This window comes from Malurus melanocephalus, unplaced genomic scaffold (genome assembly GCF_030028575.1).
Source record: "Malurus melanocephalus ecotype Western Australia unplaced genomic scaffold, MMel_1.1 scaffold_35, whole genome shotgun sequence".
Taxonomy (NCBI): domain Eukaryota; kingdom Metazoa; phylum Chordata; class Aves; order Passeriformes; family Maluridae; genus Malurus; species Malurus melanocephalus.
The window spans coordinates 2,835,206-2,853,158 of record NW_026623267.1 but is presented as its reverse complement, the minus strand read 5'-3'; the positions used below and the strand labels follow the sequence as shown (position 1 = coordinate 2,853,158).

The following is a 17,953-nucleotide window of genomic DNA, read 5'->3' as shown; positions in this document are numbered from 1 at the left end:
TAAAATTTCCAACCTAAAAAGGATTCATTTTAAGGAGGATGAAAAATCCTGCATTACAAAATGAATTATTTTCTGTCAACAAAAATAACCAAAGAGATCAAAATCAATTGTAATCCTAGGTATTTAGAAAAAAGCATACCCACCTTTTCATCTATATTTCCATTACGGTCAAACAGGTAGAGTGGTGCCAGATGACTCATGATCCACCAGCTAAAACTCAGGGGGTCTTTACACTGAACTGTTTCAAACCCAGACACATTTTCAGAAGTACTTGGCTGTTCAAAGAAATTCTTTAGGGCTTTGTTCACCAAGTTCCAGAAACACTGTAGAAAATGCAAAAGTTAATKTGAACTGCTTTCAATAACAAAACCTATGTTAACAATTTTCTCTACAACAATGTCCTATTGATTAATTTGCTTTTACAGAGAACAAGCAAGATGAGTCATTTAAAGAAAATAACAAAAAGCAGTGGTCAGTATTTACACAGAAAACTCAGGACTACCTTAGAAAGTCCTCTCTCAAATGTAACTAGAAAGCAATGTGAAAGGACAAGCTTGAGTCACCAGGAAGAATGCAGTGCAGTACTACAGAGGCAAAATTACAAACTGATAGATTGAGGATATGCAGGCAGGATGGTGCCCCAACACTCACAAGAGAGGTTAGAGCTCTTTAATGAAGACTTTTTATAATGTATTTTTGAAAAACTCGTAGCGCCAGACTAACCTAACCAAGAGGAATATAGTAGATGATAGAGAATCAATCTGAAAGACGGCAAGCAGAGGTTCCAATTCCCTGTTTTGTAAGTCTGTTCCAGAACAGACAAATTCTGTCTGACTCAGACCCTTGTCTAGATCACAATATTACTACTTCTTACAGCCTGTGTCTATTTTTCCTAGTTTTATGGAAGCCCTCTGGGGCCTCCTTGCACATGTATTTTATCCACCTCAGCTGGMTCCTGATCCTAACTCAGCTGCAAAGTCCTATTCCCAGTGCAAATGCTTAACAGCAGTGCACTTTCACTTGTGCTGTCCACCTTTACATSTGTTGTCCTTAACACATAAACAACCATCAGTGCAAACCCTCTATTGTGAAGTACTTCATTCTGTACTAAGTGAACTGTACTCATGGCACAGATGGCCACTTTGGTTCTTATAAAGATTATTTCAGAAAATTTTCAAAGGATTTTGACACTTCTTTGTATTCATTGAGAGAAACATCAGTTCAATTCTAACCAGCAAAGAAAGAAAAATTAAAATGCTAGAAAATATTAGCAAAGGAAAGGAACAAAATAGAAAACATCATTATGAAAAGTATAAAATCATACGGCCCTCTAACCTGTATTTAGAATACTGCCTGCAACCCTGGCACTGTGTTATTCAAAACACGGTATAGTAGTATGGAATAAGGGTGACCACAGGTAAAAAAAGTGGCACCTGAAGAAAAGAATTMCTAGCCTAGAAAAGGCAGAAGGTAGGATATATCAGAAGAAAATAGAACAAACTGAAGAGGCATGTAAAATTGCATTGGTATAAAGAAGGAGAACAGGTAATGATTTGCTGGTTTGTTCTTCCAATTGAAGTATAAGGGAGCATCTARAGAAATCAGAAACTACAAGTTCAAAATGAAACCCAGGTTGTTCTTGTACAGATGGGTAACAAAGACATAAACGTGCTAGCTGGATCATTGTTCTGACTGCACCTGGGTTCCTAATGCCTGGAGATGAATCATTGCATGACATATCACAGAAACTGCATATAATTGCTTTAAAAAATAAGGAAACATGGCTTTTTGTACTTTGTTCTTCCATACAAAGAAAGGAACTTTCACATTCTATTCCTTTGCTTTGCTTTCTTCAGCTCTAGGAGCACCCCCAAATCAATGCCCTAGGTCATAACCCAACAGGACACTGCAAACAAAGAATCAGGACTTTATGCACATTCAYGACAGTGGCTCAAAGCATCACAGGTGGCACACAGCTCTCCTGGAGCAAATATGAGGTTCAGTTCTACCAGCAGATCTGTGCATCCATGGCCATATGGGATCATCTGGCGACTCTACTGCACATGTAACAGTATTATTCCCTTACCTCTGTCTCAGCACCTTTATTTCTGTGGTCCAGCAGCTGAATAAGTAGAACCCACATTTCTTTAATGCATGTACAGGGACAATGGCTACTAGTAAGAGCCTCAGAAGGTCGCACCTGAAAGAGAATATAGAATTAAATTTTTCACAGAAGTGTTATTTTTGAAATTGTTTTATATACCAATATTCCCTCTTGTATTGGCTATTTAGGTTGAGGACTTTTTTTCAGGTAAATAACAGAGTTACAATTACACATTCAAAGGTGCATTACTTCACTAACATCCAAAATATCTCTCTCATACAACTCTTTCCTAATTCTACATAAGTTACAGGTTGTGCTATTTCTCAGTTTCTTCTGGTCCACTTTCAAACATCATTTAATCAAATAAAAACGGCATTCCGTGCCCTGAATGAAAAGAAATTGCAATAAATACYGATTCAGTCTGACAATAGAGAAAAGAAAATGATTGATTAGATTTTCTTGATGTTCTTGGGAACAAAAAGATTTCAAATGATTTAATAGCTATTATTGTTATTTTAACTGAAAAATCCTTAATGACTAGGCATAATGCTCATAGAATATGTTGTTTTTGGCATCAGGATGTTAATGTTCCCACAACATTTCACAAAATCTGCTTTTCAGTAAATTTACTGCAAGGCATTCTTTTAATATGCAGAAAACAGCATATTTCAAGTCATGTACGTTATWTGATTACTATTCCATATTTAACAAAATTCACTCAGACTGATGCATTTCAAATGCAAAATAGTCTTCTTGTGATTCATCTTTCAATTTTACATTCCCTGAATTGTGAAGCAAAATAAGCAAAACAGAAAAAGGAAGTGGTAAATGCATTTAAAAAAATCTCTGTATGCTTTAATGTTTCTAAGATCTACCAGCATTGTATTTAAAATAATCACACTATAGATACAACGTTACCTACTCTATCCTAAGATACATGAACCCACTGAACTGTATTCAGAGGTGACAAAATTATGAGAAAAGCTTCACTTAAATAATATAATTCAGCACCTTTTATCTTCAGGCAAGCACACAGGGGCAGAAATGTAGAAAGAGAGAAGACAAAGCAGGTCATACTCATTTTCTCCCTAAACAATGAGTAGTCCAAGTTTGACTAATTAACCTATGCCTCTCTAAAGCAAACAGAGAGCAACAGGTACCTAGAGAGATTAATTAATCTCACTCACTGCAGAAGAAAGAACTGTTGTTACCCTTCCATGACAATAAAAAGTACCTCAGGTGACTAGTTTAGCCAACTAATTCCTAGATATCTACATATGATGAGATGGATCCTGAATTTCTAWATCCTCATGTTTTGTCTGATCCACTCATGCACAACTATTCTCAAATCACACTGGCACTTAAAAATAACTTCTGAATTTGGAAACCTAATAGCGTAAATAAAAAATTGTATCAAAATATGCAATGCCAATGACAGCAGTAGCTGTGTGAGACATCACAGAAATGGGAGTGAATGACTAAAAATCCACTTTCACAATTAGAACAAGTATATTAACAATCGTTTCAAATCTGTATAATATTTTATTAGGATGCAAACTTATTATGTATCATCCATCTTTAGAACAAWATGTTTACAACTACAGTTTTGTACAGCTCCAAATCAGGTTTAAATATTGAAAAATTAATCATAAATATGAATTCACATGTATATATAAATGCAACCCAATTGTTTTTTTTTTCTCTCTCTCAAGAATCCTGTTTATCCTATGAAATTGTCATTATATACCTGATGTATTTTAAATAATTCTTTATTCACTTTCCACATATACTCACAGCATTTCAGGTGCCTTTGTCTCTCCTTACACCTTTAGTTTAAGATCTGTTACAGGAATCTCTCAACAACCTGAATTAATTTTATGTAAATATTATCTTGAGAATAAACAGTATGACCACTAAAGTCTCTTGAAAAATTCATTATTTAGCYATTAACTTTCCAAAACTGAAATGCCCCAATTCTGGTTATGACTCACCACCAAAGAGCAAAACAGATCCATKGGAAATGAGCACTCCACTCATTACAGATGCACTGTAACACTGGAGGTTTTTGCAGAAATATTAGGCATAGAAACTTACAAATGGACTATCAGTCGTTGCACAAGGTTTCTTTATCTACTGTTTGCATCTGTTGCTGTGCTAATCTACAAGATTGCAGGATCCTTTTTGTCAAGAAATGTGCAGTATCCATTCAGAATCGAGTCTGGGTAGCAGTATCAAAGCAAGACACCATACAAGACATTGATTAGACTAAGGATAGCCAAGACATTGTTTTCTTCAGAGATACTTTGTATTTCCTCTCACAACATCCTCRGTTCAGTATCTTGGTAAGAATGCTCAAAACTCCAAATTGTGGTTCTGCTGGGACAAGAGATCTGGTGGCAGAGGTGTGGCTGCTGAAGACAGAAGAAAGATAGCCAYGGATATGTATTTCTCTGCCAAATGTGTCTCAGAGCACACCGGGCTCAGTACATGATCCAAGTCAAACATCTTGGTATCAGAGYTGCCCAAAGAAACCAAACTGAAAATATGAGTCTGGAAGACTAGAGTTTATGTCATTCTTTCCAAGAGATCTACAAATGCTAAAAGCTGCACTCATGAATATTCTCAACCAAAAGCCCAAGGACATGTTTTAGTGATGGGATGATGATGTCATCTACTAGATGTATTAGTTGCCTTTTCAACAATTTTGAGGGATGCTATTTCCAKTACTGGATGACAGCAGTGACTGCATTCTGTAGGAGTTACCAGTTCAAGTGTAGGTTTCACTTCCGAAATTGATCTCAAATAGAACTAACTCAAGGTGTGTGGCCCGTGCCTAGAGAGAACTTAAGAAAAAGSAGTGGCAAACCAATCTTCTCTCATCCTAACGTGGCTCTGTGAAAGTGTCAAATCTGTCATTTTATCATCTGACATTTCCAGGCCTACCATMAAGCACAATGTACAACAGATACTATTTGAATGTTCTTTTATAAAACATTATTCTCATCTATTTGCCTTTTGTCAGGGGAGAAGGGTGCAGTATTATCTGATAATTTAAYAGATCAAAGCTGATTTTGAAAGGTAACAGTTCTCTACAGGAAGGTATTTTAAAAGAACAGTTATCAAATGCTAGTACACTCATTCCTCCCACCTTCAAAAGTGATATGAGAGAAGAGGGACTATTTCTCATGTTTTTGTACTAGGGAAACACAAATTATACAGTGGTCACTGCTACTTATTCTCAGACTTCAGTCAAGCATTCATGGATCACACATGTCCATCTAAAGCAGCTTTCACAATGACACAAAGAAGATTACACAGCTCTTTTACTGGCTGCTATATGGAGCTATTATGACTTTCTAGCCTTGGAATGSTCAAAACAAGTGAGAAAAATACTGCAACTTTAGAAGGGAAGGAAAGAAAAAGAGAAGAGATGGACAAGTTTTCCCATGACAAATGCAAAAGCGCTGTAACAGAAAGATGAAGTGGTGGAAATAGGCACACTGCAACAATAAACTGTAATATGACATTGTTTAAGTGTCCAGTTAGCTTCTGCCAGGATTAGYGTTATTCTCTTTTTGTTCCTGTTGAGAGAGTTTGAAAAGACTTTTTTTTTTTCTTCCATCTATCTAAACCTTTTTGACTGTGCCATGTTTGGCATTAAACCTGGAACACTGAACTTAGGAAATGTGGCACTCACTTCTGCTCTGTACACAGTGCATTTCAATATTACTCTCTCATTCAACTGCCAGATGGTCATGAATAAATATAACACAATTTGAGCTCCTAACAAATAACACTCTTTAAAACATGGAGATACAAAGCCATACGTAACATTTAAAACTAAGCAGTAAGAAGTCATCTATGCACTGGCACAATACCCAATTCATATGGATCSCAATACAAGCATCTAACTGCCCATGATCTGTAGAAAGAAAAAGAGTTACCTTTGTATACCTGTTGATGGCCAAGCTTATTAAATCAGCTATGAGATTTTCACAGTGTTTTTCAAATAAACTGATACTGGTTAGGTTCTCTCCAGTTAGATTTATGAAATGGTTAGCATATACAACTTGTCCTAAAAAACAAAAGAAAAGTAGAACTGTTTAGTTCCAGGTTTGGCTGTAGGAATATAAGACAGACAGGATATATCTTTTCAGATATATATATATTTTAGAATGGGCTTGTTGACTTGTGTGTAATTTTAATTTAWAAATTCATATGAAAAAGCTCATCCTAAATTGAAGCTAATCCCTTCATTATTGCACTGAAACCTGGTATTATTCAGCTTGACAGTAAAAAAGCTTGGCACTTGGCAGCCTTTTATTGGCACAGATTTTGCAGAGGAATAAAGATTTATTTATCTGCAAGTTCCTCTTCGTCACATGCCAGTGCGCATGTTCTGGAATCGTGACATGTTTTGCAGATATGCAAGTTGATGACAAACAATTCTGGAGAGGTCTAACACTTTCCTTTGGATGTGTTGATGTAAAAAGCTGGCATGATCATGTTCCAACTTGAGCATTTGTAGGCATTAACAGATAAAATGGTAAAGTTAAGAGGCTGTAAGWTCTTATCCCATAAGCTTTTCAACAGTACAACTCCCTTGACATCAGTGGAACAGACAATACGTAGAGTGAGCTTTTATTTTAGAAGTATTCCTGGAAATGCAAGGTGAARCCTTGAACCCACTATCCTGCCACTGGTCTCAGCAGTGTGAAGTTTCCACTTAGAACACTTTACAGAATGAAGCAGAAACCCAAGACATYCTAAAAGGCATGTAAGGATACAAGACAAAATAATATATGTAGAGATATTACTGTCTTGACTAGTAAATTATGTTAAAAAAATCATGAGCTTTCCCTTACAAAGATAGATTACTGCATTATTACTCAGAACATTATCTAGAAATAAATATTGAATTCTGGAAAATAAACTGCCTCTAACAGTTCTGCTATCCTTTCTCCAAAATGCTCTAAAAAACGAAAACAGGCTATCCCACAATTGATCATAAAAGGAACTTAGAATTATAGAACAAAAAGGCAACCCACATGCTATCCAATAAAGCAGACATACAGAAACAGAGAAAATGTATTATTAATGCGAGCAAGGCTGTGTTGTGACAGCACTTGTAACAGGTAAAAGATAATCTAAGAGTTCAGCTTCAGTACCAGTTACCTGGGCTAAACATATAGTGTATTCTTTCTGTATTTCAGAATTACTCAGACTGCTGCAATTCCTACTGGAATTTATACTGATAATTTATAATATCAGTATGGGTGAGGGAAGGTATGGTTGCAGTGATTCACTGATTATATAAGAAAATACATTTTTGTGATTTATTTTGGTAGAATAGACATGGAAAATAGATACAAGCCTCACACAGCAAATAAAGTTCTCTTCTGTATTTTAACAATACTTCAGCAAACTACTCTGAAATTGAGTTTTTCAATTGTATTCTATGACCTTTTTAATCTAGCTTCTATGAACAGCTTACTCTTMTCAACTTACTTTTTGCCCTTTTAAAGCCTTATAAAAATTTTTAACAATATATTGCCTTGCCCTTTTCTTGCTGTACTTTTATAAGCTCCTCTGATTGAGGCTTCTTCTTTTGCAAACATTTTCTTAGTGTTGCATATGGCTAACAATACAAATTCTYTCCTCCAAGAATCCTTGTTCTAGTCCATTCCTGGACACTTTGTCTATACTGTTTTCGTCWAACTGCCATTCATTCTTATGTATTCTGGATATCTGCAAATGCATTTTTATTTGTGATGTCAGGAAGTGTATTGTTAAATGTTTAGTATGGTGCATCAGTTGATATGAACTTTATGATCTTGATCAAGTTTTGACAGAACAGATTTTTAATTTTATTTAATTTGAGCTGCATGATGATTCACAAAGAACCTACTTTTACCATATTTGAGTTTACCCCATTCAATACAGCTATGCTTAAAAACTACTAAAGGTAGTTTTAATTCTGGACAAACCAAGACAAAAAAAAGTGAGTCATATGCAAAAAATATGTTCAAGAAAAAAGCCTGCATACTTACTCATCAGTTTTTCACCTAGTACATGCAGAACTTCTAATATTAGCCAGTTAATATCCAAGTGGAGATGTAGTAAGTGCCATGATGGAGGAAAGACCTGTGATTAGAAATACATTTACTTATATTTAACATTTCTTTAGGGACTTTTGGATAATGTACTAAGACAAGTGGTCAGGCTCTGGAACAAGCTGGTCAGGAAAGCAGTGAAATCATTACCCTGGAAGTGTTCAAAAMCACACGGATGTGGCATTTGGGAACATGGTTTAGTGGAGGACATGGAGATGCTAGAGTAAAGGCAGACTTGATTTTTCCCAACCTTGATGATTCTAGAGCTCTTAATGATTCTAAGGTGYCCTGCAATGAACATTCTAGATATCTATGATCAAATACAATGTAACATATAAACATGCCATTCAGTTCAAGTAAAAAAAACAAACAAAAAACTTCCATTACAATTCTGTCTCTAAGAGGCTATTTATGAAGTCTTGATTCAAGTTTAAATTACAACATACTTAGTTAACCTTTTCCTTACAGAAAAGTATTAGGTAGCACACAAACTGCTAAAGTGAGCTCTTAAAACAAATCCAGCATTTTAGTATTCTCCTCCCTAAAGTTTACTTGAAATTACTGTTTTGTTCATCAGCCCAACAATGACCCTACTGACAAGCTAAACAAAGACTCAAAATGCTGCTTCTCAGTGGATATTCCTCTCCAGACACTARTTTATACAACACAAGAATGAAATTCCGTTCTTTCTTTATACAAGATTTGAAAGCATAAGCTATGATATGTATACACCATTAGGATTTGTGCATACTTCACTAGTGTTTAATGCTGCTGTGCCTCCTTTCACATCCGCACTCTTTCTTTCCCACTCTGAGTCAGATTTCAGAATGTCTTTTTAAAAAAATGTCCCTCCTGCCAGGTAGCTCAGGAATTTTAAACATTACTAGAGACAAAAACCAAGGAATTTTTTAAACAAGCTATGCTAATTCAARCCTACTTATCTACCTACAATTGATATTATCATTTGTATAGTATAGGAAGAATTCTAAAGCTATAGAACACAAATAAATAGAAAAATAAAAACAGCAATAGAAAATCCAGATCTCATTAGTTGTATATGCCCAGTACAGGATAGCACTTAAGAATGAAAGATAGAAAAAAGAAACATACCAAAAAAAACCTTCTATTAAGCCAAAATGTATCAAGTTGAATACATAATACCACATAAAATTAAAATTACAAACAAACACCAACCTTTGCCTGATTTTGAATAGTAAATGCTGCCAGAACATTACTAGGAAGTTCACAAATGTGACCAATGTGCACAGTCAAAGCATGAAGCTCTTCCACCAACACTGATGGTAACTGAGCTTCTAGTTCTTCATAAGGGTGCAGCATTCCATCGTGTTCCATCTTAGGGGGTTCCAGATACCTGAATGTTCAGAAAAATACACACAATCGGAAAACAGGTAAGAAGCCACTACAGAAAGTTGGGTACCCACGYTAGCAAAATGCATGTAAATCTCACCTGAAGATGAAAACTTTCACATAGTGCAAAAACTTAAGACATTGATGCCTGATGCTTTCTGCTTCAGAGTGGAAGCGTGCAGCATGACCTAAAGCAAAAGAGATCAATAGCTTAAAAAAGATGGGACCACATCATGACTCCTTTAACATTTGCATTCTCCACAGTAATTAAACMAGATCAGAGGACAGGTTGGGAGGTGACTGATGGCAAACACCCACTTCTAAATGTCATCTTGCCAGAGGGATCAGATCCATTCTTTATCTTATCATCTCAGGCACATACCCACATACAGACAGAAAAGGCCCTCGGGAAAGGTGACCAGGAGTAAGCACTCAGTGCTAGAAGAAAACATAAACCCAACTGCCCTTCTTCCTGACTGCTTCCAAGGCACCTTCAGTTAAGACACAGGTAAGGCAATTTATTAGCACCCTTTTCTCTTGACAGACTTAAACAGGTGGACTTGTAAATTTTCCTTAGAAGCATCACATTTTTGCACAGAACTTCAGATATATAATGCTAAGAGCCATCCATTCACAATCTTGCTTTTCACTTGCAGATTTGTATCCTTTCAGMCAGTTATTCTGGCTATATGTCGCCTTTCCTTTGTTCACTGAAGCTGTTTGTATGGTATTACCATCCTCACCTAGCACCTGCAAGATCAACACCCCCATTACAGCAGAAATTCACTGAAAGTTACTGCCATTGTGTGAGAATCATTCCTTATTTATTCTTACACCTTGCCTTGTGGCTTTCAGTCTACATAAGAGAAAGATGAATTTAGTGCATAACAAAGCAAATATAGTCATTTAAATACCAAGCAACTACTGCCCAATAACATATATACACAAAAGCTTAGGAAACAGTCAGCCTGCAACKTGTACCTGATCACACGTGCTGATTATTGAGAGCATCTTAAATGCAAGCATCAAATAAGGAGCTTGAGCAGGCAAATGAAAGTGCATTATCTYAGAGGAGATGCATAGGCAGAAATTCTTATCTGGACTGCACACCCAGGGAAAGACAGTTGTCTTTGCTCCTCTCCCCAGCTGACCACTGGGGAGTCTTCCCTATTTTTACCTTTTTCTCTTGCTCTCCCTTTTGTTTCCCATCTCCCCAGTTAACCAGGAAGTTCATGTATGTCACTTGTTACAGACCCCACAAATAAAGCTTTGTGAATACAAGCCTATCTCAACATCTTCTGAGCAACAACATTCTGTGAGCAAGGCATGTACCAGAATATTCCAGTGTACAGCCTACCTGCACCATACCAGAAGCTATAGCATCTGCCATGGTAATGAACCACAGGTTTAATAGGAACAATTCACTCTGTTCTAAAGTAATTATTTATAGATATTACTGCTGATTTGTAGCAGTAACAACAAATAGTATATCCTAAATTCTCAAGTTCTGTTTAAGCAAAATTTTGTATTATAGTACTTCACTACAACATCTTTTGCATACTATCATATATCATTGAGCAATGAAATAAATAGAACAAAATCGGAATGGCAAAATGTTAAAAAAAGACCAGGCATTAAAAAAATAAATAGAACAAAATCGGAATGGCAAAATGTTAAAAAAAGACCAGGCATTAAAAAGAAACAAAAAAGACAAAAAAAAAAGACACAATGCAGAGCAAAAAGGAAGCTTTTACATGGCTTCTGCATTACATGGTTCTCAGTATGAAGTCTCCAAAGCATATCAAGACTAACAGAAAATGAAATTAAGTGTACAGTATTGCTACCTACATAAACACACGGCATAACAAAGATTTACTGAGCCAAAACTCTTAACTGGGGTTTTAAACTGTGGTGAGAGCACATTTATTTAAGACAGATCTGTAATATCTAATGTCACCTTGCCTGACCATTTTAAATATTCCAATCCCCATGACACGCTTCTACTACTAGCCCACTCCTATAAGGGGGAACTGAGTCACAGCTGAATTAGTGACTTACCTGGCGGTAAGCACAAAATTCAAGTTCTTCATTTTACTGCCCTATCTGGCAAGTAGAAGAACAGGATAGAAAGAAGAGAACCAAGCAGACACTTAAATGAAAAGAGAGCTGCAGAACAGTTTCATGGTGTCCAGCAACAATATAAAAGTTCAAAGGTAATTTAAAACAGGCTATTTCCATTTATGTCAAAAAATTATATTTTAAAGCATAATAGCTATAATAATAAAGCATAATAGYATATGAAAGAAGCTTGATGATAAATTCACATCAATTATTTAAATGGGCTAACATGACAATATCAAAACAAAATAATGTGTAAAAATAGTCACTCGTAGAACACTAGCACTTTATCTGTAATGAGAAGACACTATAGACAGTTTATTTCTAAGTAATTACTGAACTTCTCAACTTGCTAAGTAATTCAGCCTTCAAACTTACAATAAGCCCAAGGCTGCAATAATCCTTCAGAAACGCACACTTCTCATGCCTCAGTATTTAATTGAAACAAAGCATTTTGTAGTGATCCCATCTTATTGATCCCACTACAAAGATAAATTAAGTTTGTAAATAACTCTAAATTAAGCAAATATAACTAACTCGTTTAAACATAAGTCAAGGGAACATTGAAAAAAATCCCAAGCCACTACCTCTGTAATTAAAATAGTTTTTGGGATTTTTGAGGTAATTTTCCATTTTTAATTAAATGAGTTAGTAGTTTTGTCAAATTCTACTCTAGGGSTGACAAGTCAAATKAATGCAAAATGCCCCACTCAGGTCMGTAAGGATTGCCCTGTGCATMTACCATTCAGGCAAATCTGGYTCCAAACCRACTSCCAACATTTTCAYTATCTATTTCCACATTATCTTACCTGATTTGRTTGCCTGTATTTCTACCCTTACTGCAGTTTTATGCTGCCCTGAGGCACACTCCAAAAGCCCTTGGTCAATAGTCAAAGCACAAGTGTGATCTGTGAGAATTTACTTCTTTATTGAAAAGGTAGCCAGATGCCTTGTGGAATGTCAAATTAAATTCATAAAACTTACCAAAATCAGATGAACTCATTTGTACTAGGTTTTCCAGTCTGTGTATCTGTTGCCTAATTGAAGGAATACAAAAATTCATGGTATTTATATAGGTAAAAGTTGTTTAACTCCACTTTATTAAGGTCTAAGTAGAACAGAGAAAGGCAAGAAGTAGTTCTGAAAGCTTTGTAGTTCTGAAAGCTAAAGTAACTTAGGGAAGAGTTTTAGTGGAAGGTGTGGACGCATCCAAGGATGAAAAAAACAAACATTAAATAGAATTTTTGCTTGTTTTTAAAACATGAAAAATACTAACAAAAAATACTACAACAATTGGCTAAATACTGGGGAAGGCAAAAAACAACGCAGACCAAAATCCATGAAAGCCATCCCCTGCAAGTGATCTTTCCTCAAGCATAACTCAACTTCATATTTGACCACAGAATAAACCTAAAAGTTAGCCCTTATGGCATACACTCACTACACACTAAATTAATCCACTTGTGAACGTGCACAGTACATTCTGCCAGAGCAACTTTTCCCACTTCCTGCTTAGGGTGGTCAGCTGCTTAACTCCAGCACAAAACAAATAGAGTAAAAGAAGGTGTTTCTAGAAAAGTTAAAGCTCMGTTCAGTTTTGGAGAGGAAAAAGAACATTTTTAAATAATCTAAGTGCCACTGCAAATGATTATTTTTAAAAAGCTGTAACATTGGTAAATACTCGGCCACATACTGAAATAACAACTGTTATTTGCAAGTGGTCTTCCAGTAGAGACTCCAGAGATAAAGCAGTACTAAATTGAATATATGAAAAGCACAAGTGTGTCACACAGACTTTTGAAAGAAAATGCTGCATAAATTGAGGAGGGAGCTCTCTGCTTCATTTCTTATACAGTCAAAGCAATAACTACTAAAGGATTCTAAAATCGTTTRCTTGGATGCAACACAAATAAAATGCTCTTACAAAAAAGCCCCAAAAACTAGGAAGCATTTAAAAGACACAAAACTCCAAGTTGCAACTTGCACGTTCAAGTGCAAACACACAGTAAAATTATTGCCCTTAGCTCTTTCTTGCATCCTTGGATAAAGCCATGTCAGCTACCCTTCTGTCATTTAGGTGGGTTGCGGAGCTTTTTGTTTCTTTTGAAATCAAAGTGGAATTTCTGCCTGGATTTTTCAAGTATTTCAACCATGTAAAAAGGATGGAAGTCTGAAGCAGGAGGACTTTATGAAACGAGGTTCTTGAGACTGGAGTTTAGAGAAAGAATGTTCCAGAAAGGAGCCACACAGGRAAAAAAAAACAAAAACAACTCTCCAGTGAATTGACAAAAGACAATACAGTGGGCTGATAAAATTAAAGCACAAACTGGGCATAAGAAACATAACAAAAATACTATTATTTCAAAAAATAATTTTAAATTGCATTTGCACCTCGAAAATTGATCCTCATGGCTGTTAATCATTAAATCATTTGATTCTGACAGTTACACTGATATTTATTAATCAAAGATATATTATCTTAATATACCCATTTAAATGGTTACATAATCTCATTTACTTTGACTCACACTTTTATCACATGAAAACCTATAAGAAAGAATTTTTACTATGCAATTACTATTTTAGCTTGCAATTCTGCCTATTATTAATTACAATATTAAAAACTGTAAATAACTTTAATTACAATATTAAGTATAATCTTAGACATTAAAAAGGAGTCGGTTTCTGTAAGCATGTGTTTAAACATAGATATTAACTTTATGTACTTCATAAATTAAAATACTTAGAGCTACCCTATCCTCAAAAACTATTGTAACTTTTACTTAACACATATGAATTCCACAGCGGAAAAGGGAGTTTTATTAATTTCARTTGTCAACTCGTCTACAAACAAAACCATTCCATTTTATGACTGAACCAATGAACTGAATGTCTTTGCAGAGGGAGTTGTCACATCAGAAGGCAGCTTAGCGACCATTCTCAATAGCCAAGAGTTAGCTGAAGTCCATTATTCAGGGGGTTTTAAAGCATGTACAGCTTGATTAACATAAAAACCACAATAAAATATGTTAATAAAATACATGCCTTATGTTAATCTCTATTACAGTTACCGAGCAGTTTATGTTATAGGGAAAAAAAAAACCAAAAAAAACCATTTAATTCAACATTCCTGGGTCACTGCCCTGTGATTTTATGCTAATGAACAGTTAAGAAATCAAACTAAATGCTGAAACTTTTATTTATACTCCTTTATTACTTCGGGAGCTTTTAAAAAACACAGTGAGGTCAAAACTTGCATCAAACAAGCAAAGCTAAATAATATTGGTTTTAATACACTTTCACTCATCTATGTCACCTATGTTCCAATAAGCCAGACCCTATTAATCATATTGCACATCATGCACTTGGTCATAGCCTAAAGGGATGGAAGAATACACTGCAATGAATGGAACGATGGAATACATCACATATATTTGTGAAATCATACAAAAGCTCCTCTCCCATCCACTCTCTGTATGTGCTGTACATCCTGAGGATTATCAGTAGCAAAGAGGATTATCAGTGATCTGTGTATTTGCATTGACCAGATTAAGCATCTACATTGAATTAGTCAAACACTGAGTAACTGTATCTGAAGAGATTGCTGAAGCTATCCTAATCCAAACAATTGAAGAAAGCACTGCATCAGGCATTTATAGTATTTGATTTTTAACCTCCACTTTCCTTTATGCACAGAAAAGGACTAAAAATCTTCAAAAGACAACTTCAATTATATGGGTAGCACAATCTCATTCAAGGAAATCTTACGTAGYCTATTCATATATTCTGAAGCTAGAGCCTTCTAAATTAACCCCAGCACTCTGTTGTAATAACTATACTTAAATATTTTTTTATCTGGTGATGCCTAAGATATGCATCACACTACTTAGAAACTTAATAATAAGTCACATAATATTAAAAATCCGTGACACAATGTATTACTTCCTCCAATTCCATCTGTGTCTTATCCATCACTTACTGGAGCATTAAACAGACAGCATTAATCTTTTKTAGATGCATTGCATAGCCCACAGTCTTTTATGACATTACTATTAAAAATGTGAGAAGTTTGATACACTCTTAGAGGAGGTATAATTAAAGATGTGGATTAATTATGAAGTACAACATTATCATACCTTAGTAATCCAAAGAGAAATTCACAGGATTCAGCTAATGCCATTTCTGTAACCCACTGAAAGCCAAACAATTCCACTGTATTTTCTTCATAGTCATTTGGAGAAGGATCCAGTCTCAGCAAAACCCTGCAAAACAAAACCAACAATATTCATTCATTTTCCAGTAATAAACCTATGGAACACTATCTACAGCAGGCTTATGTACCACCAATACTTTCTGAATATAACAGCAACATGTATTCAACAGATGTCTCAAAGACAGTTGTACCTTTCAGAGCAATATGATCTATAGTAAGATGAAAACTCCTAGATTCAAAAAGCATAAAAACAGGATATAGTCACAGGTCACAGTGCATTTAGGAAACAAAAATTAACAAGCTACCACCTGGAAGTATCTTCATACTTACAAAGGGGCTGAGATATAACATAAAGATTATACTTAGAGAAGATGCTGCTATGTAAGATAACACACTAATCTATATGCTTGGACTATGTCTCAATGCACCCTACACACTTAATAACTAATGCTAGAATATACATTTGTTCATTTAATAATATTTATACTGAACACACTCTAAAAGCACATTTAGGCAGATGAACAGATGAGGATCAAAATGTGACCTTGTCATTGTAACTTACATTAACACTAGGCTATAACTACCCCTTGCTTGGCTAAAGAAAAATTAAATAACATCAGAATTACCATTTCACTCCAAGTGGAGAAAATCAGATACCTGTATTGTTGAAACATTGTAACTGTGCAAATAAAAACATATTCCATTAACATGCTTAAAAAAAACCCACAGCAATCTTCATGACAGTAAATTATTTCACAATTTTCCCACTGCCTTTCATATAATAATTCCACACAGATGAAGCTCAATTTACTAATACATAAAAATACTTTTATTTTTAAAAATTAAAAAAAAATATACTAGGCAAGCACTTAGTTTCCATTACATTATACACCAAATTAATTCTTCTTGAACTTTGTACTACTTCCAGTTTAGTTCCCAGAAGCAAAAAGAGAATCTGCTGAATAATTGGCTCAACCTCCCATAATATTGAGTTCACTTGGTAACTTCTTGAACACTGGACTCTTTTGAAGCCTCTAGCAATTAAATCCATCTACTCCCGTTCCAAGCAATCACGGCAGAAGAGTCCCTCATATTCACGCTTTTCTAGGAATTTGCAATCCAGGTAGACAAGGTAAATACACAGCAGAAGAACAGTGTTATCACAACTATAGTGACTGGGAAACCTGCCTATATAGAAGCTCCTGTGTGAGTTTTAATGACAGAAACAATTTCAGGTGAAATGTTTCTTCGTCAATGTGGAATTCATTAATGCTATGTTCATGCAGATACAGGATACCTCAATCATCTACTTGACACAAATTTGAATGAACGTGCTCTGATGCAACCCAAATATATGACAAATAAGTCAGGAACGGGGGAGGCGCAGTGGAACCCCCCTTAAGCCTTTACAGAAAACACTGTGAAAATAAAAATAACAGCACAAAATATGAAGCCTGGCAGGAGGACAGACAGAAACACTAGGCTTTGTAGGAAAAACAGGACAACCCCTGTAGGATGAGCAAACAGCACAGAAAACTAAGTGTAACGACAGACAATAAGGCTGATAACAACTAAATCTAAGTAATGGTTCAAAATCTCACAGAAAATACTTATTTGCTATGCATATGACTGCAGAACCTTAAATCCAGAATGCATACAAGGGTGAAGGTTTGAGAAAGATGGTCTTAGAGCTACAAAGGACAGCTCCAGCAATCTAGGGAAGCCAGGTACAGCAGGTTTGTTTCTATCAAGTGGAAATCATTTAATGGCCATCATTTAATAGAGCATATGACAGGGAAAAGCAGAGCTGAAGCCTCCTCAGAAATTTAAGCGATCTCAGATGCTAATACCCAACAGGCCAGTTTTGAAGTATTCTAACAGGCTTGTAAATGCCTGTTACAGTACCTTAAAAATAAGTTCAGAAAGCTGGGAACTGCATCTAGAGCACCATTCAAAGCTGTTTACCAACACAACAGCCCTTCCCACTTTGGTATCACCAAGTTGATTTCAGGATCAAAAGAGCTGAAGAACAAACCG

The 17,953-nt window shown here is 35.5% G+C and overlaps 1 protein-coding gene across 1 annotated transcript in view; it reads right to left on the bottom strand.

Moving 5' to 3' along the window:
• MMS22L (MMS22 like, DNA repair protein) overlaps window positions 1–17,953 on the bottom strand; it is a 90,064-nt gene that overhangs the window by 70,302 nt on the left and 1,809 nt on the right. Inside the window, exons 3-10 of the mRNA XM_057364107.1 lie at window positions 15,840–15,965; window positions 12,688–12,740; window positions 9,686–9,773; window positions 9,412–9,589; window positions 8,155–8,248; window positions 6,049–6,179; window positions 2,087–2,200; window positions 144–323 (exon numbers count right to left, since the gene is read on the bottom strand). Coding sequence (XP_057220090.1) covers window positions 144–323; window positions 2,087–2,200; window positions 6,049–6,179; window positions 8,155–8,248; window positions 9,412–9,589; window positions 9,686–9,773; window positions 12,688–12,740; window positions 15,840–15,965 — 964 coding nt within the window. The remainder of the gene's footprint in view (window positions 1–143; window positions 324–2,086; window positions 2,201–6,048; window positions 6,180–8,154; window positions 8,249–9,411; window positions 9,590–9,685; window positions 9,774–12,687; window positions 12,741–15,839; window positions 15,966–17,953) is intronic.